Source organism: Buteo buteo, chromosome 5, assembly GCF_964188355.1.
Source record: "Buteo buteo chromosome 5, bButBut1.hap1.1, whole genome shotgun sequence".
NCBI classification, from domain to species: Eukaryota; Metazoa; Chordata; class Aves; order Accipitriformes; family Accipitridae; genus Buteo; species Buteo buteo.
In genome coordinates this window covers 15689419-15711918 of record NC_134175.1, presented here as the reverse complement: position 1 = coordinate 15711918, position 22500 = coordinate 15689419, and the positions used below count along the sequence as shown (strand labels likewise).

At 44.5% G+C, this 22500-nt stretch overlaps 1 protein-coding gene across 5 annotated transcripts in view; it reads left to right on the top strand.

Annotated features, from left to right (window-relative positions):
* CPS1 (carbamoyl-phosphate synthase 1) overlaps positions 1-22500 on the top strand; it is a 126971-nt gene that overhangs the window by 56074 nt on the left and 48397 nt on the right. For all 5 annotated transcript variants that reach the window (XM_075027927.1, XM_075027928.1, XM_075027926.1 and 2 more), the window contains 7 exons: positions 35-192; positions 910-1038; positions 4039-4183; positions 4588-4798; positions 5788-5986; positions 8123-8299; positions 12771-12889. In XM_075027927.1, the coding sequence (XP_074884028.1) occupies positions 35-192; positions 910-1038; positions 4039-4183; positions 4588-4798; positions 5788-5986; positions 8123-8299; positions 12771-12889 (1138 nt within the window). The remainder of the gene's footprint in view (positions 1-34; positions 193-909; positions 1039-4038; positions 4184-4587; positions 4799-5787; positions 5987-8122; positions 8300-12770; positions 12890-22500) is intronic.

The window sequence follows — 22500 nt, the reverse complement described above, 5'->3', positions numbered from 1 at the left end:
AGTCCTCAAAACTGCGGCTTTGTTTACTCTGCAGGAGTGGAACTCTTCAAGAAAGGAGTCCTGCAGGAGTATGGTGTGAAGGTCCTAGGTACATCAGTTGAATCCATCATGGCTACAGAAGATAGAAAGCTTTTTTCTGATAAACTGACTGAACTAAATGAAAAGATTGCTCCTAGCTTTGCAGTGGAATCGGTAAATCAGATTATTCTGAAGATGTGATTACTATTACTGTAGACCACTTGAGCTAATAAAAAGAATTTTTCTAGTTTTGTTGAGTGAAACAATACAACTGTGGATACTGTAGTTTGTACGCTTTCAGTAGCACTCCACTGTGATTGATGCTGGTTCACCACGATTTAATATAAGTGAAAATGCAATTAAGCACTTGGAAAGTCTAAGCTAATTTACCCATTGTCAAGAAAATTAAATTAGGTTGGGGTAACTTCTGTGCTGCAGCATGAAAATACATAACATGTTAGTAAGTCCTCAAAATCATCGGTAAAGAAATCATTCTTGAGGACCTGAGTATGAAAATGAAAAAATGGTTCACGGGGAAGGCCTGTTTGAGTTTGGAGGACATCAACAGGTCTTAAACAAAGATGTCTGTTGGATGGCTTATTTGATGCTAAACTCTCTGAAGACAGACAAAAATAAGGATGTTGTCTGTGGAAAGTCAGAAATGAAGTCCACAAATAATAGAAGTCATCTCTTCGCGTCTATGTTCCACTTTTCTGCTCTTTTTTCCTAAAAAAAAGCAGTGTTACAAAGCCAAGTTTTATTTTCATTTTATTTTCAGGCAACTTAGAGTCTTACTGATGGGATTTCCAGTTAACCATGTAACCAAACATCAAAATTTTATTAATCTTAGTTGTTATCATATCTCTGAAATGTATTCCTCTCTCCTTTAAGATTGAAGATGCTTTGAAGGCAGCTGAAAAGATTAGCTACCCAGTCATGATACGTTCTGCTTATGCACTTGGTGGGCTGGGGTCAGCCATATGTCCTGATAAGGAAAGTTTGCTGGACCTTGGTACAAAGGTACGTCTGCAATTGCAAGTTCTGGGAATACAACTGAACATCTGATTTTCTTAGATATTCTTCTAAAAGTCACAGACACTGGAATTGTACATAACCTGCCTTTCATCTTATCTGTAAAATGTTATCCTTCTAATGCCCTCTTTTCATAATTCCTGCTGACCTGGGTAATGAAAATCGTTAAATGACAGATTTGTTAAATTAATGAGAAACAAGTCATAATTTTAGCATGTATTTTGGCCTGAAAAGAAACACAGTGGACTATATTCACCTTCTTTCAGGAGTAAATGGCACATGAAAGATGTCAGGGAAGACGAAACATTCAAAATGCTGAGTGATAATGTAGTATCAGGGACAGAAGAGCTGGGAGGCTTGGGCCTCTGCTGTGTCTAAAGAGAGTATTTTTCCTAGGTCAAAAGCCCATGTAAAGAATCAAGAGACAGCTCTTTTTCTGTAGGAAATCTGGGATTTTTTTTATAAATTTGCTGTGAAAAATAAAGAGATAATCGGGGAAAACAAATGCTTTTTTCCTTCGAAAATGCAGAATTTAATGAAATACATCTCTATGATTTAGTGTCTAAAATTCATGGTTTTGTCTTTTCTTGATTTGTTGAACCTCTTAATCTTTCATTTATCTGCAAAAAGAAATAATGCTGATGCCAGTAAGAACTGTATGTGAAAATGACATTTGTGTAGTTCTGCACACTACTGTCATGCAAACAGACTTTGGTCTAGTGTACTTAGTGCTGAACGAACATCTGCTAAGGCATTGTCAGCTGCAGAGAGACTCAGTGGACAGGACTGACAGATTGCAGAAGGAGGCAGGGAGGCAGTAACCCCCACCTTATGGATCGATGGCTGAGGTTGGAAACACTTCTGTGTTTAGAGAAAGCAGAAATTAACCCAAAACCTCTGGGAGTGCAATCTTGAAAGGTTTATATCAAAAAATTTTTCAGTAGGAAAACCCGGTTTCTATCAGCATTTCTTGGTTTTTTTTTAAAGTGGTTTTGAACTTCTTCACTTTTCTTTGGAATCTGTAAAACAGCTGCTCTTTATAAACATTGTGTTATCTGTAAGATTTTAGGAGAGGCAGTTCATATTTTCAGTAAATTTCGTGTTCCTGAAACTTCCCCTTTTTTTGTACCAGAAGTCTGAGTCTGTTTTACTTTCTGAGTAAATGTTAATTCGACCAGCTCTCTAGGAACCGTGTTCCAGTGTTTGACCACCCTTTCAGTAAAGAAATGCTCCTAATGTCCAGTGTAAACCTCCCCTGATGCAGCTTTGAACCATTTCCACGCGCCAGCACCTCCCTCTCCACTTCTTCTCCTCAGGACGATGCAGAGCGCAATGAGGTTGCCCTCATCCTCCTTTACTCCACGCAAGACAAGCCCGAACTCCTTAGCCACTCCTCATAGGACATTCCTTCCAACTCTTTCAGCAGTTTTTTTTTGCCTCCTCTGGATACAATCATGGACCTTATATCCTTCTTAAATTGTGGGGCCCAGAAATGCACACCTTGTTTGACTAGCTGGTTATGCTGTGCTTGATGCACCCCAGGATGCGGTTTGCCCTCTTGGCTCATAGACCACACACTGCTGACTCACATTGAGCTTGCTGTCGACCATCACCCCAGATCCCTTTCTGCAGGACTGCTCTCCAGCCACTTGTCTCCCAACTTATGCTTGTGCCTTACATTACTCTGTTCTAGATGCAGAATCCAGCACTTTGACTTGTTAAATTTTATCCCATTAACCATAGCCCAATGCTCCAATCAATCTAGATCCCACTCCAAAGCCTCATGTCCCTCAAAAGTCTCAACTGTATCTCCCAGTTTAGTATCAATATTTCAAAATTTACACTGAAAACCAATTTGGATTTTGTTGAATTAGCTCAGCTTTGGATCATTTCCACAGCCCAGCATAAACTCCATTCCTTTCAGTTACAAGCATCATTGTAGTAATTCTGTGAACTGGATTTTTCAGATGCTACTCTCTGAATTGTGTATAATTCAGCTAGTTCAAGTTATCTGCCCTTGAGTTCATGTCTCCTGAGTCTCCTCATTTTGAGTGAGAGAAGACAATAGACAGTAACACAAGACCAGGGTAGATTGTTTTACAAGTGTGGTTGGTTCCTGCTACATCACAAATTCAGTTCCTGTTTAGGTTATGTGTGAAGCAATATTCCTCAAATTTTTGGAGGTGCAAGTTTGGCTACTGAGCTAAGGGAGGCATTGGAATATAGTTAGCTTGAGCTAACTATAGAGTAGACGAGACTGAAGACTGATTCATAGGCAGCATTACAACAAGAAGCTTTGCTAAAGGAGTGATAATGTGTGCATTACTTTCTAGGATTTTAAGCCAGAATTGATGAATGTTTTTTATCTGCTAATATTGAGGCCATTTATTTACTTACATCATGCTCATTTACCAGCAAACTACATTTTTCATATTTTTATCTCTTTTGCTGAGTGCTTTCAAGATTAGCTTAAGGCTAAATCATGACTCTTGCTTCTGGTTAGTTAGCCAACGATAAGTAGCATTATTAGTGCTATTTATTATACATATCGTATACTATGTAATTATACATAGTGTTTGGTGGCACCCACCATGCCCATCACTTAGTCATTTAGCTTTCTGCAGAGTTTTCTTATTGAAGTCCATGGGGATGCCCACATACACAAACAGATGTATATGTCTGTTGCATGAGTGAAACCTTATTTTTTTTTTATATTCCTATTTGTTATTTATATGCCATTGCAAGCTCACATGCCCTGCCTTTCTTCTATCACATAAATATTTTCTGTACCTTTCAAATAAAGCTAATGCAATTTTTTTTAAAGGACAAATATAAAGTGCTTGTCATTGGTGCTATGAACTTCACTTCATCTTTCAATTTTTCATGTTGGTCTGGGATGTCTGGAGATAAGCCACAGAAATCTTAAATAAGGTATATATTCTAAAAAGGTTTTCTTTTTTCTGTTCATTTTCCGTAATATACTCCAAGGCATTTGCAATGACTAACCAAATTCTGGTGGAAAAGTCAGTTGTTGGCTGGAAGGAGATAGAGTACGAAGTTGTGAGAGATGCTGCTGATAACTGTATTGCTGTCTGCAATATGGAAAACATTGATGCTATGGGAGTCCACACAGGTAGGCTTGGGCACAGGGTGGCTCACTGGAAATGGCTTGTTAACTTTTTTATGTAGTGCCCTTGTGCTTGCTGTTATTGACATTGTTTTGTGATTGATGAAGTGGGCTCTAGAAATACTCTTCTGTACTTGGACACAGCCAGCTAGGTAGTGAAATAATAGGCTAGCCTATTATTAGGCTAAACCTACCCATATGATTCCGTTTTCTGTAAGATTTGCCTGGCCTCTCCAACTCTGGGCTTCTAACTCTCTGTGCTTTTCATCAACTGCGGAGCCACAGGTTTAAATGTCTGTGATAACTTCATTATTAGCAATGGTTTAGCAAAGAAAGTAACCTTTGTGGCTAGAATTCACTGCCACTGAGCTGCTTCTCATTTTCCTTCTCTGCTACTTTGTGACGAACAGGAGATTCTGTTGTAGTGGCTCCAATCCAGACACTCACTAATGAGGAATTTCAGATGCTGAGGGATCGTGCCATCAAAGTTGTCCGACATTTGGGTATTGTGGGAGAGTGTAATATCCAGTTTGCTCTGCATCCAACTTCCCTGGAGTACTACATCATTGAAGTTAATGCCAGGCTGTCGAGAAGTTCAGCTTTAGCCTCCAAGGCGACAGGGTAAGATTATTTTAAAAAACAAAACTACAGAACAAACAAACGAATAAACAAAAAATGAGGGGAGAAGACTGAAAAGAAAAAATTATGATAAAGGTCTTTGATCAGTGTACTATTTAAAAATATAAGCAACAGCTGCAAGGAAGAAAAGTTCCTGCATCTGCTCTCCATTCAGTTAAGACAAGGAGTTGCAGGCCTAATTTGTGGCCAGCAAGAAAGAAATTGACTGTTAAGGAGAAGTCTGGAGTGGTCTGTTCGGTAAGGCACAGATTTCTGCAAGGGAAGCTTCTAAGAACAGTTCTTGTCAGCATCTACTAGGATTGATCCTTGGAGAGTCAGTTCTGCTGGGAAATGGAGGAAGGGGTTAGTGAGCCCTCCAGGTCCATACCAGCCTGCTGATGCTGATACTTACAAATGGAAAAAGTCCCAGGAGGTGTGTGTGGGGAGCCTAATACTGTACCTATAATGTTGGCTGCAAATCATCTCGAGGACACAGTTATTAGTGAGCTGTCTGTCAGATTGATGTAAATGGTATTGCTAAGCTGCCTTTGCTTTGTTGGCTAATCATAAACTAATCAAGATAAGGATGGTCAGAGCAGGCTGTTTAAAAATTGGCTGCTTAATTGCACTTTGCAGATGCTGTTGTCACAAATTAATTTCTGATTTGCAGTTCTCAACAACTCTTGTTGTTGAAGTGCTATAGCACACTGGCAGTAAGACATAATGTTGGACAGTGGGTGTTTGATTGTTATGTATGTGGTGTCACTGTGGGTGTGACATACTGAAAATGGTGGCTTTGCATATAATAAAGCAAGCTCCAGATCTAGGTAGGTAAATAATGTGGACAGGCCCTGTTATGCTTGAGCATGGTAACCTTCCACTATGTTGAGGAGGGAAAATTACTTCACATCTGTTTAATTTGATCCACTCCTGGAATTAGCAAAAGCAAAGTACTTCCCACTCTACTATTCTCTACTTCTCCTCTGTGGCAGATACCCACTAGCATTCATTGCTGCCAAAATTGCCTTGGGGATACCCTTGCCAGAAATCAAGAACGTGGTGACAGGAAAAACCTCTGCCTGCTTTGAGCCCAGCCTGGATTATGTTGTTACGAAGATACCCCGCTGGGATTTGGACCGTTTTCAGCATATGTCCAATTGCATTGGAAGCTGCATGAAGAGCGTGGGAGAGGTGAGTGCAAGACCATCTCCTTCCCTTCCATTCCACCACTTGGGAAAGTAATTTTTCTTTCTTGGATACTGTTAGAATCTATCTTCAGGGACCTAATGGCTTCTGAAGATATTTATTCAGCTCAAATTATTTTTATCCAGTACCATAGTTAATTGAAATTAGTTAGGACTGTGTAATCTTGGATATCACAGTGTGGATTCATAAATGGTTTGACTCCTAAGGGAAGAAACCACTTTGGATCACCTGAGGTTGACTTTGTCCTTATCACTCACTACAGGACTCTCAGTTTTTTTTTTGTTTGGGGTTCTGTAGAGATGGGTAATGAGAGTATAACTTCAAGAGTTGTAGTCTGTTAAGATTGTCAATGATGCCGATGAGGCACAGCTCTCAGTTGTTCCCACAGTTATCGCTCTGTTAAAACCGTAAGCCAAATCTCAGCCTATTTCTGCTCTTGAAATCCCAATACAACCTGTAATCTTCCTCTATAGTTTTGACTTCTCCTAGTGATTAAATCTATTATATCTGGAACATGACAGTGTGACACTTAAACCCTGGTTTTAAAAGGTGTCGGGGACACTAACAGCATTTTCAGACCATGTTTTAAGGGGACAGAAATGGGTAATTTACCCGCCTAATTAGTTAATTACATATCAGCTACCAAAGCAAAATAATTAATTGTGTTTTTGGAGCTGCCTTTTTTGTAATGTTTTTCTAGTAGCTATTTGATTAAATTATTTTGACACATGAGACTTTCCTAAGATCAATTTTACCTTGCTCAAAAGACAAGCCTTCATCACAACTAGAAGGAGTAATTAAAACTTGATTTTTCCAGTGGCAGTTTTGACTTTCAATGGCAATGAGATGGTTTTGGTTTTTTTTTTTAGTGAGTTGATGCTTACTGATATTAACTCTCTCTGCTTAGGGGTTTTTGGGCTCTTCTGTAGAGCTGGGGATCCTAAATGTAGTTGCCTTGTGCACCATCAGCTGTAAACACTTTCTGGCCATAAACATTTGTGGGAGGAAGTATCGAGTCCTTTCAGTGGTCATATACCACAAAAGCAGAACTGCATGAACCCACTGTCCTTCTTAAGGCAGGATGCTGTGTAAAGGAAAGGAGGAGATATAGGAAGAATCAATGCTGAAACTGTGCAGGTCTATGACTGCTGGTGAGTGAACTGAAGCAGGGATGAAGATGGTTAAGACGCAGTTTGCAGCAAAAAGTTTAGTGTCAAGGACCTGTGAGTAGGAGAGGGTGTCTCTGAAGCAAAGAGCTTCTTGCCTCTTGTCTCTATTATGTATGGCACAGTCATCTTCCTAGGCCTGAACTTGAAGCCAGATTGCAGCATTTACAGCATTTTTATTAATTAAACAGTGTGGCCTGGCCTCATTTTTCTTGAGCTCTGTTGTGCTGGGCAGTGGGCCTGGAGCTGTGAGAAAAGAGAAAACAAAGTTATTTTTTCTTTTGACATTTTCCACGATTGTGTATTTTATGCTGTTAGGGCTTCACTGCACTGGGAAATAAAAAATGTAGAAATCTGACCTCACAGGTTTCCAATGAGAAAGGCTTGTTATTAGATGTGATGTCAAGATTGAAGGAGGGAAACCCCAGTGCTGCTATGCCAAGGAAGTGTAATCCTTTAAGAGAGCCCTCACAGAGGAGAGTCGCTATTAAATGTAATTTAAAAGAAGAGGAGCAGATCTCTTCTGAACCTTAAAATTCCCACTGTGAGTTTCTATCTCTAACAGATTGTTAAACAGAAATATCCTTTTATATTACTACACCCATGCTGCTGCATAATGCTTCCCTCTACTAAAGTGCTTCAAAGCAGTTTATAGAGGAGAGCAGCAGCTTCCTGTATTTTGCAGATAGGGAGACAAAAAAGCAGAAAGGTCACTTGTCTGAAACTCCCTGTTGATAATATTGGCAAAGTGAGGCCTAGAAGTGGACTCCCAAGGCGCAGTTAGCTGTACCTGTCTTAAAGCCAGCAGGACTATCTTAGGGAGTAGTTCCGAAGGTTGTAATCTTTCTGTATGTCTATCTTGGTAGTTTAAACAAAGGTTTTATCTTCATTGTTATTCAGGGGATAGTGGGACAGCAGCTGAACATACCTAAGATGAAAATGTTGTCTGTTACAGGTCATGGCTATTGGACGCACTTTTGAAGAGAGCTTCCAAAAGGCCCTGAGAATGTGTCACCCCTCTGTAGATGGCTTCACTTCACATCTTCCTATGAATAAAGCCTGGCCAGATATTGTAGATCTCCAGAAGGAACTCTCTGAGCCATCCAGCACGCGGATATATGCAATAGCCAAGGTAACAAAAGATAGAAAGCTCTTGACGCCAGCTGTTGAATTACAACTACCAGATTTCAAGTGAGGTGACAGAGGTTGAGCATTCTTAACCTCCTTACTTCCCTCTGTCAAGCACACTGGGACCACCTTTTGTAGGATCCTTGTTGTTGCAGTACATATATTGACTATTGCATGTAATTTCCTCTGCAGAATGTAATACCTGCGTGGGTATATGACTTTAATTTTTCCTGCATCTTCTATATTCAGGTAATGTGTTTGGCCGTTAGTACAATCTTAGCCAATTGTCATTGTATTCAGCAGTAGGTGCATTCCTGTGTCCTGGCACTTCTGTTTGTAGCTGAGTGTTGGTGAAGACCTGGATCACTTTTCTTTGCTTGTTCCTATAACATAATTGTTTACTAAGTATTGGCTAATGTGTCAGTCAAAGTTGGCCAGTTCTGCAGATTACCATTAATTTATAGGAAAGGAGGAAGGAAAAATGAAGATCCTTTTGAGAACTTAAACAGATTGATAAGTAATAGCAAGCTGCAGTTTCTAAGAACACTTTTTGCACTTTGTTTCAGTGGTATGGGCTTGAAACTTAAAAAAATTAAAACTATGTTAAATTTAGCATGCAGGAAATTCCCAGTTCTTTGAAAAAAAAGGGTCAACTTCCCTTAGCATTCTTTTAACCCCTATCCTGTCACACGAGGCATATCACTTCATCTTACAGGGTGGCTAGGTAACAGGGGCTGTTATTGTAAGAGGAGCTAGGGTGTGAAATTATTTCTTTCAACTCCCCAGTGTTTGCCTGTGCGGCAACAGGGGCAAATGTAGGGTTAGTTACTTTAGAAGGTAGGTGCAATTTCACACTTCGTTTTTGCTGCAGTTAATTTGTCCCTCTGTCCATACCCTCTATGAAGAGGAGGGGACAGCTGTCCTTTATAGCTCATACTTACCTGTTGTTATTTTTTTAAGATTGCAAGCCTTCCTGGCAGGGAATGCCGCATTACTATTTTTTTGTGCCCCTGACTTTTTGTGGTGGAGTCTTTAAGCCCTTTGTGCTCATGTGTAGACAACATCTCATTAAATCCTCCATATAAGTGTGGGGAGGTGAGGTTGAGCTGTATTTGTAAAAAGGTTTTCACATAGCTGTTCCTCTTATCAATGGCCTGATCGAAAAGCATAAGGTGTTCTATAAAATGTGTGGCTTGTCCAGCTGTTGACTCTCGCTTTTCAAGCTGTGGAAATGCATGTCTTCATAAGTGCAGAACATCCTTCAGCAGCTCTGCCTTTTGTCTTTATTATAGCTTTTTCTTGTGACTGAGAGAAAAATCTTGCTTCTTGTCTCTCTGAGTGGCTCAGAGTGCTTTTATGAAAGGTTAATCTTAGCCCCATTTTAACACAGGAGATCTAGGGAGATGAAGGTAAGTTTGGGTCCCACTGAACAGTCTGGGTGTTCCAAGGTGGTGGCATTTTCACTGGCAGCTGTGGAAAAAAGCAAGATGCCTGACACAGTGCACTAATTCATCCCTGTTAATAACTGAGGCAAGCAATATCAGTAAGAGGTGTAGCTGGGGCTGCCTGCCTGGAAATCCCTTTCTTGCTTGCTGACATTAGCCCCAGTTAGCCATCAGCTTTGGAACAGGATGGAGCTTTGTTGCAAGTCTTCTCCTCCCCTCTAAGCCCCACTAAGTCAGCTCTCCAAGGTTTTTTAATTTTTCTCTCTCCTTTGTCTGTTGTTTGATGAAAACAGTAACTGTTCAGGTGAAAAGGAAAGGAGTTCAGCTACCATTCAGAGCTCTTGCAATGAGACTTTGTAATCTAAAAGAAGGCACTAGGAGAGAGGCTGAAATAGAGGAGACTTGTTCCTTGGCCAAGAGTGGCCAAGTGCTGAGAGGATGTAACTGCCTGACCAGGGCGGCGCCGTTTGTATCAGATCTTTTCTGGGTCCTCTTAAGATTGCATACAACTGGCCTCAGAATACTTATGCTGTGGATTTGATCCATGCTCTGTTTCACACCAGGGCCCTGGTCTCCTAGTTGTCCACACTACAGATGTGTTAGTTTGCACTTGTGCTCCTGTCTACAGGCAGTGGAATAGTTCCTTTGATGAGAAGCAGGGATGGGACTGAAGGAACAAAGCTGCCAGCCCTAGAGACAGTATGGGCAGCTGATCTGCTCTCTGTTCTTTGGCCTGGAGACCAGGTTTACTCCTTGACTCATGGTGTGAAGGCAGTCCTATAAACAGCTTGGCTTCCCGGTGTGGAGCCAATGTCTACTGGATGGGACACTCTTGAAGGTGAGCAAGGCTCTAAAGTCATGCTGTCCTGCTGCGGCTCCCTCCCCTGTCTTCCACAGTGTGTTTAGGCTGTACTCCATGTAGGTTTGAATAGAGTAAATCAGAGTGCTGTCCAGGGCTCCTGATCAAATCCTACAGCGATTTTTCTGCCTGGAAGCATGATTTGCCCCGGTAGTGTGCCGATTTGGGAGCAAGAACTTTCTGCAAACTCATTCTTCTCTCCCAGTCTCCAGACATCCTACAGGGATGAAGATGATTTATTTTCTCTGCCCCTCTTCTGATTAAGGAGGAGAAAGGCGTTTGTTTTTTTCAGTTTCCCTTGAAGATCCCTAGGACTTCTAAATGAAGTGTCTGACCCAGAGTAAGTGTAAGCGGTCTTGCTACAGTTGTGTGTATGTGTGGCTCAGGGACAAGACATGCAAGTCTGCATGTGGTTTGGGAAAACAGTTGGGCAGAAGAAAGACCTGCTCACATCCCACTAATATGGCAGTGTGACCTCACCCTGCAAGCACTAAGAAATCAGGATGGGAGGGACTCCTTACTAGTTGCCTCATACCACTGTTGTGCCCAGAAATGTGTGACAAGCCCAGCCTTGTTATTACCAGTGCTCAGGGACTGCTGTGTTGGCCCCAGGCTTCTCTTTGCAGGCATTTGGAAGAGCAGTGGCTGTTGGGTGCCAAGCGCTAGCTGAAGGTTTGGTGTGTAAGTGACTGGTTACTCTAAAGGAGCAAAATGTGCACTACAGATTTTAACCAGTGCTTGTGAGCAAGCAGGATATTCCTGTCAGCAGCTTATTACCTCTCAAGACAAGAGAATAATTTTGAGGGAGACCCAGGCAAGCTGCCTGGAAATCCTTTAGAAAAGGTAGAAGGTGGTGTCAGTATTTTGCAGTGTTTGGTGAGAGAGCTGTGACCCATCCCTTGTCCTTGTCAGGTGGTGCCTTCTTGGAGTTGCAGCACTGAAGTGATCTGTGCATTTCTCTCTGCTGGTGTAAAGTCTCCATGCCACAGTGCTGAAGCATGTGGTGACAGTACAACGATGTGTGCGCAGCTTGATAACTCAGAGGAATAATGACAGTGTGGAGTGGGCCAAAGCCATTCCTGGATTAATGCTGGAGTTTTCTTCATTGGCATTGCTCTGGCTTTTTTCCAGGGATGCTGCCCTGCAAGAAAACAGTAAAGCATGGTAACAAATTAATGAACCTAATTACTTCAGCTGATATTGCGCTGGTATTATCATTGATTACAGTTGTTTTATCAGGAGAGTTGTAACTGTACACAACTTGTGAGTCCCAAGAAATATCAGTCATAGAAGGTACAACTGCAATGTATCCAGGTACAACTGGTTCCCAATACAATCATATTGGGGAGCTCTCTAGCATATTCCTCTGAGTTTTTTTGAATACTGCAGTGTCCTGTAAAAGACTGTCATTTGAGAAATAAGTGTGGGGTTCCTTTTTACCCCATGGCTGCAAATAGCTTGATAAAAATAAAATATAGCTCCAGCAAAATAATGCAGGGGAATGTGAATGATCTTGCCATCAACTTGGGAATACAGACACAGAAGCCTGAATTATGCTGTAGCAGCAGTGTATCACCCAGTACTGGACTTACCTTTATTTCAGGGGTATTTCAAGGCCATATATTTTGAGTCAACCTTGTATGTCAAGGGTAAACCAAATTTATGCTCCAAAGCAAAAAGTTCCTCCACAATTGAGAAGCTGGACCTTGCTGTTTAACATTTGCAGCCAGGAGATTGGCAGTGGCTCTGAGATTTAGGCAACTTGAGTGGTGAGGGGTGCAGGTGGAGGAGTCGGCACTGCAGGCTGAATATGCCTTGCTGTAGGTAGTTAAGGCACATACTCCGTGGCTGCCAAGCCTTGTTGCCATTAAAGGTTGGCTGCTGGCTCTGTGAAAAGCAAATTATCTCTTTCTTGCTCAAAACAGAAACCAGTTTTTGATAGCAAAGCATGTGCAGAAGTGGCTGGTGCCTCCCCACACTGCTTGAGGGGCACATTTTCTGTTGCTGTGGGAGACAGGATCCAGGGGTAGATTAACCTGTGATTTATCCAGCATAGTCTACAGTACTTTTATGTCTTTATACTATATAGTTGCTGCTACCAATTTGTAGACTAAATGTGTATTAGGAAAGCATGTATTAAATGGGCTTTTTGGTGCTGTCATTTTTGGCAGGCCTTGGATAGCAAAGTCCCCGTGGATGTCATTCACAAACTCACAGCCATTGACAAATGGTTTCTGTATAAGATGCGCAACATTGTGAACATGGAGAAGATCCTGAAGGAAATGAACAGGTAAGAAAAGCCAAAAGCCTTGTCCTAGGATACAGCGGTCCTTCTGGGGATTCTTCTGCTGGGGAACCTGTGGTAAGCCCTGAGCACAGATGCAGTCAATGCTGAGAAGTTTACTTCAGTGCTTGGAGTAAGCAGTGTTGTTGTAAAACCCAGTTCACTGCCTCACTTGTACAGGGGAAATTTCTGAGACCACTCTTTTTAGTAAAAGAACTTCTTTGAGTGCTTAGGCATCTTGTCTGTTCTTAGGGATTATGGAATTTCTGGTTTATTTTGGAAAATCTTCACTGTATCCTGGAGGCTAAGGCTGGGAATGCAGCTAAACTACAATGAATAACAGCAGGCTGCACTCATACCTAAAGACAGAGTTAGCCTTCAAACACAGGACTTGTCCTGACATACAACACCTGAGGGTCAAATACACTGCATTTTTTTCCTGCCTGGCCAATTGATTTTTAAGCTTTTCTGCCTTGCTGTGATCACACAGTATGTGTTGCTTTTGTACTGCTCTTTCAAACATCTATAATTCCAGACATTTTAAAATATAAATCTTCTTTCTCCAAGAAAAATGACCATATAAAACTAAGTAGGAAAGATAGCGGTAAATTAAAGCGCTGGGCTGTATTTCAGTTCCAGCTCTTGCTGACTTGAGCTTTCCCTTCGTGGTTTACGAGCTTGGAAGAACTCCTTGCTGTCTTATTGGCTGTGTGTTGGCCGCCTTTTCTGCTTCGGATACCCCTTGTGTTAACCACGTTTCACCACATGATGGCACTGGCAGCGCACCGTAGCCGGTACATCACTACGGTGCTAGTTAGTTCATCTGCTGTGATTTCTGCTTCTTTGACCAGCTGCGCGTTTTAATTGAGCAGCTCTTGCTCTCCTTTGCCCCTCGGAACAAGCTGCATCTGGAGCTAAACAAAAATAAATGTGGAGGGAGATGTCGAAGAGAAGGAGTAGCTTGATTATTTACAGAAATCTATTGTTTGGCTGCACAAGTTTTTGCCCTCTAACATCCGTGTCATGTTTCATTTATCTCGAATGCCTTAAATATATATATGTGCAGCTCCTGAGGAAGAAAAACAATATATCCAGAATCAGTTTGATTTCCTGGCTGTTGGAGTGGCATGCTCTGGATTAAGGCACTTGGGACCCCAGAGGTTGTCTCCATCCTCAGCTGGTATAAATCCAGCATCGCTCCACAGAGGCTAACCGTGGCAAACTGTCCTATATCACTGAAGTTGCTTTCTCGTTCTCTGCCGTGGGTGGCAGGCAATAATACTGCTAGTAATGGATAGCTGGGTAGCTGGTACCATCCCACATAGTTTTTCATCCTTCTGGTGACTTCAGTCCGCGGCGAGGCGAGGCCGGCAGCGGCAAGTCGGCGTCTAAGCGCTAGATTGAGTCGGACCGGGAGGTTCCCGAGGCCCAGGGAAGAGCGGAGGGACCCGGCCAGAGCCGGCGGCTCTCGCGAGAGAGGCTGACGCGGCGTGGGCGTTGCCAGGGGCAACCGCGGGAGATTTGAACGGCCCCGAGGAGCGGCGGCGATCGGGAGCGCGGTGAACAGGACGGGCAAACAGAAAGGGCGTGGCGCGGCAGTGTGCGCGTGCAGGGCGTGCAGGTAGGGCGCAGCCCCCCCTCTTCCCAGCTCGAGAAGGCTACTCAAGTGGGCGTGTCAGCCCAGAGGGAGACCCAGGTACGGTTGCTGCCGGTCGGGTGAAAGCCATTGTTAGGAAAAACATGGCTACGCAGACAGAGGTCCCATGTAAACATGCGGCTGTCCGGGTCTCTGGCTGCAGGGAGTGCCTGAGTCTATCGCTGATGCCGGAGGGCAGCGGGGACACCTCTTGTGTGCGGTGTGACCAGGTGAATGATCTCAGCCTGGTGGTAGAGCTGAAGGAGGCAGTGGAAAGGTTGAGGAGTATCAGGGAGTGTGAGAGGGAGACAGATTGGTGGGCCCACACCCTACCATCCCTGAGGCAGAGGCAGCAGATGGAGGGTCCGCCAGAAGCAGAGGTTTCCCTGCCCTCCTGCAGCCAGGCGGGAGGGGACCTAAGAGATGGAGGGGAATGGATACAGGTCCCTGCTCGGGGAGGCAGGCGAGTCCCCTCCCGGTCTCCCTCACCTTCCCAGTTGCCCCTACACAACAGGTATGGGGCTCTGGAACTTGAGGACCAGGCCAGTGAAGATCAGGGTGTAGATGAAACCCTATCCAGGGAGGTGCCTAGGCCCAGTTGGGCAGCCCCACGCATGCTCACATCCTCTGAAAAAAGAAAAAGGAGGGTAATTGTCGTAGGCAACTCCCTTTTGAGGGGGACAGAGGGCCCAATATGCAGACCTGACCCATCCCACAGGAAAGTCTGCTGCCTCCCTGGGGCCCGGGTAAAAGACATTACCAGGAAACTCCCTGGTCTGGTTCGGACCTCTGATTATTACCCATTGCTGGTTGTGCAGGTTGGCAGTGATGAGATTGCAGAGAGGAATCCAAAGGCAATCAAAAGGGATTTCAGGGCACTGGGACGATTAGTAGAAAGATCGGGAGCACAGTGGCAGGGAAATACACTGAAAGGAACAGGAAAACACACCTGGTTAATACGTGGCTCAGAGTTTGGTGCCATAGGTGGAATTTTGGGTTTTTTGATCATGGGGAGGTTTGGACAGCACCGGGCTGCTGGCGACAGATGGTGTCCAGCTATCTCAAAGGGGTAGGAGAATCCTTGCTCATGAGATGGCAGGGCTCATAGAAAGGGCTTTAAACTAGGTTCAAAGGGAGTAAGGGATAAAACCAGGTGCACCAGAGATGAGCCTGGGGGCAGCATGCTGATGTTAGGGGTGGATTCGATAACCCAGCTCAAATGTATCTATGCCAATGCACGCAGCATGGGCAATAAACAGGAGGAGCTGGAAGCCATTGTGCAGCAGGATAGATATGACTTAGTCGCCATCACGGAAACATGGTGGGATGACTCCCACGACTGGAGTGCTGCAATGGATGGCTACAAGCCCTTCAGAAGGGATAGGCAAGGTAGAAGAGGTGGTGGGGTGGCTCTCTATGTTAGGGAGTGTTTTGACTGTACAGAGCTACATGAGTCTGATGACAAGGTGGAGTGCTTATGGGTGAGGATGAGAGGGAAAGCCAGTAAGGCAGATGTTGTGCTGGGAGTCTGTTGTAGACCGCCCGACCAGGTTGAAGAGACGGATGAATAGTTCTACAAGCGGCTGGCAGTAGTCTCAGAATCGTGTGCCCTTGTCCTTGTGGGGGACTTTAACTTCCCAGACATCTGCTGGAAATACAACACAGCAGTGAGTAAACAATCTAGGAGGTTCCTGGAGTGTGTGGAAGATAACTTCTTGACACAGCTGGTGGGTGAGCCAACCAGGGGAGGAGCCTTGCTAGATCTGTTGTTTACAAACAGGGAAGGATTGGTGGGAGGTGTGATGGTCGGAGGCCGTCTTGGGCTTAGCGACCATGAAATAATAGAATTTTCATTTCTTGGTGAGGCAAGAAGGTGGTCAGCAAAACCACTACCATGGACTTCCGGAGGGCAAGCTTCGGCCTCTTCAAGGCACTGGTTGAGAGACTCCCTTGGGAGACGGTCCTGAAGGGCAAAGGGGTCCAGGAGGGATGGACATTCTTTAAGAAGGAAATCTTAATGGCTCAGGACCAGGCTATTCCCATGTGCCGTAAGTCGAACTGCCGAGGAAAATGACTGGCCTGGCTGAATGGGGAGCTTTTGCTAGGACTCAAGGAAAAAAGGAGAGTTTATCATCTCTGGAGGAAAGGGCGGGCAACTTGGGAGGAGTACAGGGATCTTGTTAGATCATACAGAGAGAAAATTAGAAAGGCAAAAGCTCAGCTAGAACTAAATCTGGCCGCTATCATAGGGGACAACAAAAAATGTTTTTACAAATATGTTAACAGTAAAAAGAATCCCAAGGAGAATATCTTTCCTTTATTGGATACAGAAGGGAATGTAGCAACCAGTGATGAGGAAAAGGCCGAGGTACTTGATGCCTTCTTTGCCTCAGTCTTTAATAGTGAGTCCAGTCATCCTCAGGGTACTCCACCCCTTGAGCTGGAAGGTAAAGATGAAGAGCATAACGTACCCCCCCCCTTAATCCAGGAGGAATTAGTTAGGGACCTGCTACGCCATCTGGACGCTCAGAAATGTATGGGACCAAATGGGATCCATCCAAGAGTACTGAGGGAAATGGCAGAGGTCCTTGCCAAGCCACTCTCTATCATCTATCAGCGATCCTGGTCAACAGGGGAGGTCCCATAGGACTGGAGGCTTGCCAGTGTGACTCCCATTTATAGAAAGGTCGGAGGGAGGATCTGGGGAACTACAGGCCTGTCAGCCTGACCTCAGTACTGGGGAAGATTATGGAACAGTTTGTCCTGAGAGCACTCACATCGCAAGTCCAAGATAAGAAGGGGATCAGGCCCAGTCAGCATGGGTTTACGAAAGGCAGGTCCTGCTTGACCAACCTGATCTCCTTCTATGACCAGGTGACCCACCTAATGGATGAGGGAAAGGCTGTGGATGTTATCTACCTCGACTTCAGCAAGGCCTTTGACACTGTCTCTCATGGCATACTCCTTGAGAAACTGGTGTCTCGTGGCCTGGATGGATGCACTCTTCACTGGCTGAAAAACTGGCTGGATGGCCAAGCCCAGAGGGTAGTGGTGAATGGGGTGAAATCCAGTTGGCGGCGGGTCACAAGTGGTGCTCCTCAGGGCTCGGTATCGGGCCCTGTTCTGTTTAATATCTTTATTGATGATTTGGATGAGGGGATTGAGTGCACCCTCAGCAAGTTTGCAGGCGACACCAAATTGGGAGGCAGGGTCAATCTGCTCAAGGGTAGGGAGGCTCTACAGAGAGATCTGCACAGGCTGGATGGATGGGCTGAGGCCAATTGTATGAAGTTCAATAAGGCCAAGTGCCAGGTCCTGCACTTTGGACACAACAACCCCATGCAGCGCTACAGGCTTGGGGAAGAGGGGCTGGAAAGCTGCCCAGCAGAAAAAGACCTGGGTGTGCTGGTTGACAGCTGGCTGAATATGAGCCGGCAGTGTGCCCAGGTGGCCAAGAAGGCCAATGGCATCCTGGTCTGTATCAGAAATAGTGTGGCCAGCAGGAATAGGGAGGTGGTTGTTCCCCTGTATTCGGCACTGACCTCGAGTACTGTGTTCAGTTTTGGGCCCCTCACTACAGGAAAGACATTGAGTTGCTGGAGTGTGTTCAGAGGAGGGTAACCAAGTTGGTGAGTTGCCTGGAGCACAAGACTTATTATGAGGAGTGGCTGAGGGAACTGGGGTTTTTTAGCCTGGAGAAAAGGAGGCTGAGGGAAGACCTTATCGCTCTCTACAACTATCTGAAGGGGGGCTGTAGTGAGGTGGGTGCTGGTCTCTTCTGTCAGGTGGCTGGAGATAGGACAAGAGGAAATGGCCTCAAGTTGAGGCAAGGCAGATTTAGGTTAGATATTAGGCAAAATTTTTTTACTGAGAGGGTTGTTAAACATTGGAATGGGCTCCCCAGGGAAGTGGTTGAGTCACCATCCCTGGAGATATTAAAAAAGTGAGTGGACAGGGCACTTCAGGACATGGTTTAGTGGGCATGGTAAATGGTTGGACTCGATGATCTTGAAGGTCTTTTGCAACCTAAATGAGTCTATGATTCTATGACTAGGCATTGGACTGTATAGGCAGCCTGCTACAGAAAGCCCTTTTGCAGTAGCCAACCTTGCATTTGTATCATACATAAGCAACACTGTGTCTCTTGTAAGTGGATTCATGCAATTCAGCTCAGATTGCAGATGGTATAAATTCACTTAGTCTCATTCACTTATCAGTGCAGATTTTTGCTCCACTATCCTTACTCAGACTTTCCCCCGGAAACTGTCTTACCTCACAACCTGCATTGGAGGGAGGGAATGGACTGTCCAGCTGCATTATGTTGAAGGCGTGTTGGCACAAAGGCAAAGAACCAGGGAAAAACATTTCTGACCTGAACTGAGAGACTAGTCCAGTGAGTGACATCAGGAAACACATCTCTGCAATAGCTGATGGAAAGCTAATTGAGTGATGCAAATGAGACTTGGCACACACGTGCTCTTCCTGCAGACAGCTGTTTCCAGTCCCTGGCATGAGATTTACCTGTGCTACCAGATTATTTCCAATTGAAAAGAATGAGCCATGACACCATCCTTGCTTTAAATCTTTCTGTTGTTGAAATACAGTTACCAAAACAAGAAGAGTTGCCTTGTTCCCAGGCAGTGTTGCTGGTTACAAGCTTGCTCTCCATTCAGTTGAATCCATCCCTTCCTTTTTGTCTCTGGATTGGTTTGGGGGTTCTTTGCAGCAAGGTTTTAGATGCAGTTGGAGTAACATCTCTGCCAAGAGTCTTGATTTGGCCCCTTCAGAGCTGTTGTAGAGACTGGTAACAAGGAGATGGTCTCTACCAAGAGGAAATTTAGAGCTACAAAAAGAGGCTATGACAGACAGATGGGGAAGAGGGATCAGAGGCAGGTGGAGGCCCTTGTGAGCAGTTCAGCAAGCAGCATTCACACACCATGTGCTGCCTTACATCATTGCCACTTGGAGTGATTCAGACATGAGCAGAAGGCCTCACCGATTTATGCAGGGAATGTTTCCATGTGTGAAAGGTTGTATGGGATAATGTTATGGGGGGGAAACTTTTCAGACTTATAAATGTTTGTCCACTCTCAGTGGTGTACGGGCAAGGCCAGCCATTTGCAGAGACAGTAGACTTAGAAGGGCACCCTCTGCCCCATTTACATTTGTCCCAGTGAACGTCTTTCTTAAGATTTGACCTGGTGCTGGTGAGACTGTGTAGCTTTTGTCATGTTGCAGCAATGTTTCCATTTGACTCTGCCCCTGGGCCTGCTAAGATGTAGAAAGAATTGTTTCAGTTTATGTAATTTGGCTGCAGGAAAGCAAATGGCCTGAGTTGAATTGGGAAAAGAAAGCCATTTTGAGAGTACTTGCAAGAATAACCAGTAATATCACACACACGTCAAACATGTGCCTGTGCTGTTTCTCCTGTGACCTACATATTTTTCATTTTAAGTGGAAACTTATATTGTGGCTTTTTTGTTTGTTTTTGACCAATTACCTTCATACGTTCAGTAATGTAATCTTAAGTATAACCTTCCCCACCACACACATGTGCACACAAACAAAACCACATATACATACACACATGGAAAGAGCAAGCACCATCCTATGCTGACAGTCCATGGATAGGCAATGGTGTATGGAGCAGTGGCTGTGCAATAGGATATGCTGTTATCAGGGAATTCTTTCCCTAGATTTGCCCTCGCCTGTCCCCTGAGAGAAAATGGAGGGGAAGAGCCCTGGGGTGACCCCACTGGCTGTTCATCACACTGACAGCTTGTGAAGGAGATATAGAAATTTGAACAGACCATGTCTAACTGTCTGAGGCAGTGAGACGTCAGATGTGACTTTAAGGCCAGGGTTATGGACCCCGTCCAGAGCGAGTCAAATTTGCAGTAGGGTCCAGTAACACCACCATCCCCAAGAGCACAGCTGAAGCCCAGACTTGGAAGTAACATCTGGGGTGTGTTCAACTCAAGACACTGGTGGTCTGGGTGCATGGGAAAGCCTCTTTTGGAATTTGCATCTGTTATTTGACTGTCTGCAGTGAGGATTTCTTGCATGTGGCCATGGTTATTTTTATCTGTTCCTGGTTTTGTGATCCCTGAGAACTGTGGCAAGGAGAATGTATGACAAATACCATTAAATATAGGTAAAGAGGTAGGCAGCTATGGTGAAATCGTCCCTTATACCCAAGTGATGTAGGGACAAAAACCTTGTTGAAATCAGTAGGACTTGTGCTCCTAAGTCACTTGGGCACCTCTGTAGCAATTGAACCTGCAATCAATTGTATTTGCCATTACTTGGAAGCTCATAGGGATGGGGAAAAAGGAGAGGTAATGGGGTCAAGTTCACTGCTGGGGAAAAATCTGATTAAGACCCAGGGAAGATTGGGCCATCTTGCAACAGGCAGAAGTGTGAGTATATTGCCCAAAGAGGAACATTTCAATATTGATAAAAGGCTGTAAAGTAGAATTCAAGTGAGAAATGAGGACCATAATAAACCCCCATTTTGCAGCTGAGGAGCAAAGCATAGATATAGTAAGCTTGGCCAAAGTCTCAAAGACAGTCTGGTTGAGCAGTGAACTGAACTCTACCTTCTTAAATCTCAACTCTTCAAATTAACAGCAGATCTTCCTTTTGGTGGATACCAAACTAGCCAGCCTACTAGTCTCGTGCGGGACTTTAACTTTCTTGTCGGGGACTTCAACTTTCTGGACATCTGCTGGAAATACAACACAGGAGAGAGCAAGCAGTTTAGGATGTTCCTGGACTGTGTGGAAGATAACTTCCTGATACAGCTGATAGGTGAGCCTACCAGGGGAGGAGCCTCACTAGATCTACTCTTTACAAACAGAGAAGGACTGGTGGTAGGTATGGTGGTCAGAGGCTGTCTTGGGCTTAGCGACCATGAAATGATGGAATTCTCAATTCTTGGTGAGATAAGGAAGGGGGTCAGCAAAACCACTACTACGGACTTCTGGAGGGCAAACTTTGGCCTGTTCAGGACACTGGTTGAAAGACTTCCTTGGGAGACGGTCCTGAAGGGCAAAGGGGCCCCAGGAAGGCTGGACATTATGCAAGAAGGAAGTCTTAAAGGCTCAGGAGCAGGCTATTCCTGTGTGCCACAAGACGAACAATCGGGGAAGATGACCAGCCTGGCTGAACAGGGAGCTTTTGCTGGGACTCAGGAAAAAAAAAAAAAGAGAGTTTACCATCTTTGGAAGAAAGGGCAGGCAACTCAGGAAGAGCACAAGGATCTTGTTAGGTCATGCAGAGAGGAAATTAGAAAGGTAAAAGCTCAGCTAGAACTCAATCAAACAGGCAGCAAAAAATGTTTTCACAAATGTTAATAATAAAAAGAGAGCCAGGGACAATATCCACCCTTTTTTGGATGCAGAGGGGAACATTGCCACCAAAGATGGGGAAAAGGCCGAGGTATTTAATGCCTTCTTTGCCTCAGTCTTTAATAGTGAGACCAGTTATCCTCAGGGTACTTAGCCCCCTGAGCTGGAAGACAGGGACAGAGAGCAGAATATACCCCCCATTATCCAGGAGGAAGTAGTTAATGACCTGCTACACCACCTGGACACTCACAGGTCTATGGGACCAAATGGGATCCATCCAAGAGTACTGAGGGAACTGGCGAAGGAGCTTGCCAAGCCACTGTCCATCATTTATCAGCAGTCCTGGTCAACAGGGGAGGTCCCATAGGACTGGAGGTTTGCCAATGTGATGCCCATTTACAAGAAGGGTCAGAGGGAGGATCTGGGGAACTACAGGCCTGTCAGCCTGACCTCAGTACTGGGGAAGATTATGGAGCAGTTCATCCTGAGTGTGCTCACAGAGCATGTACAGGACAACCAGGGGATCGTGCACAGCCAGCATGGGTTCATGAAAAGCAGGTTCTGCTTGACAAACCTGATCTCCTTCTATGACCAGGTGACCCACCTAATGGATGAGGGCAAGGCTGTGGATG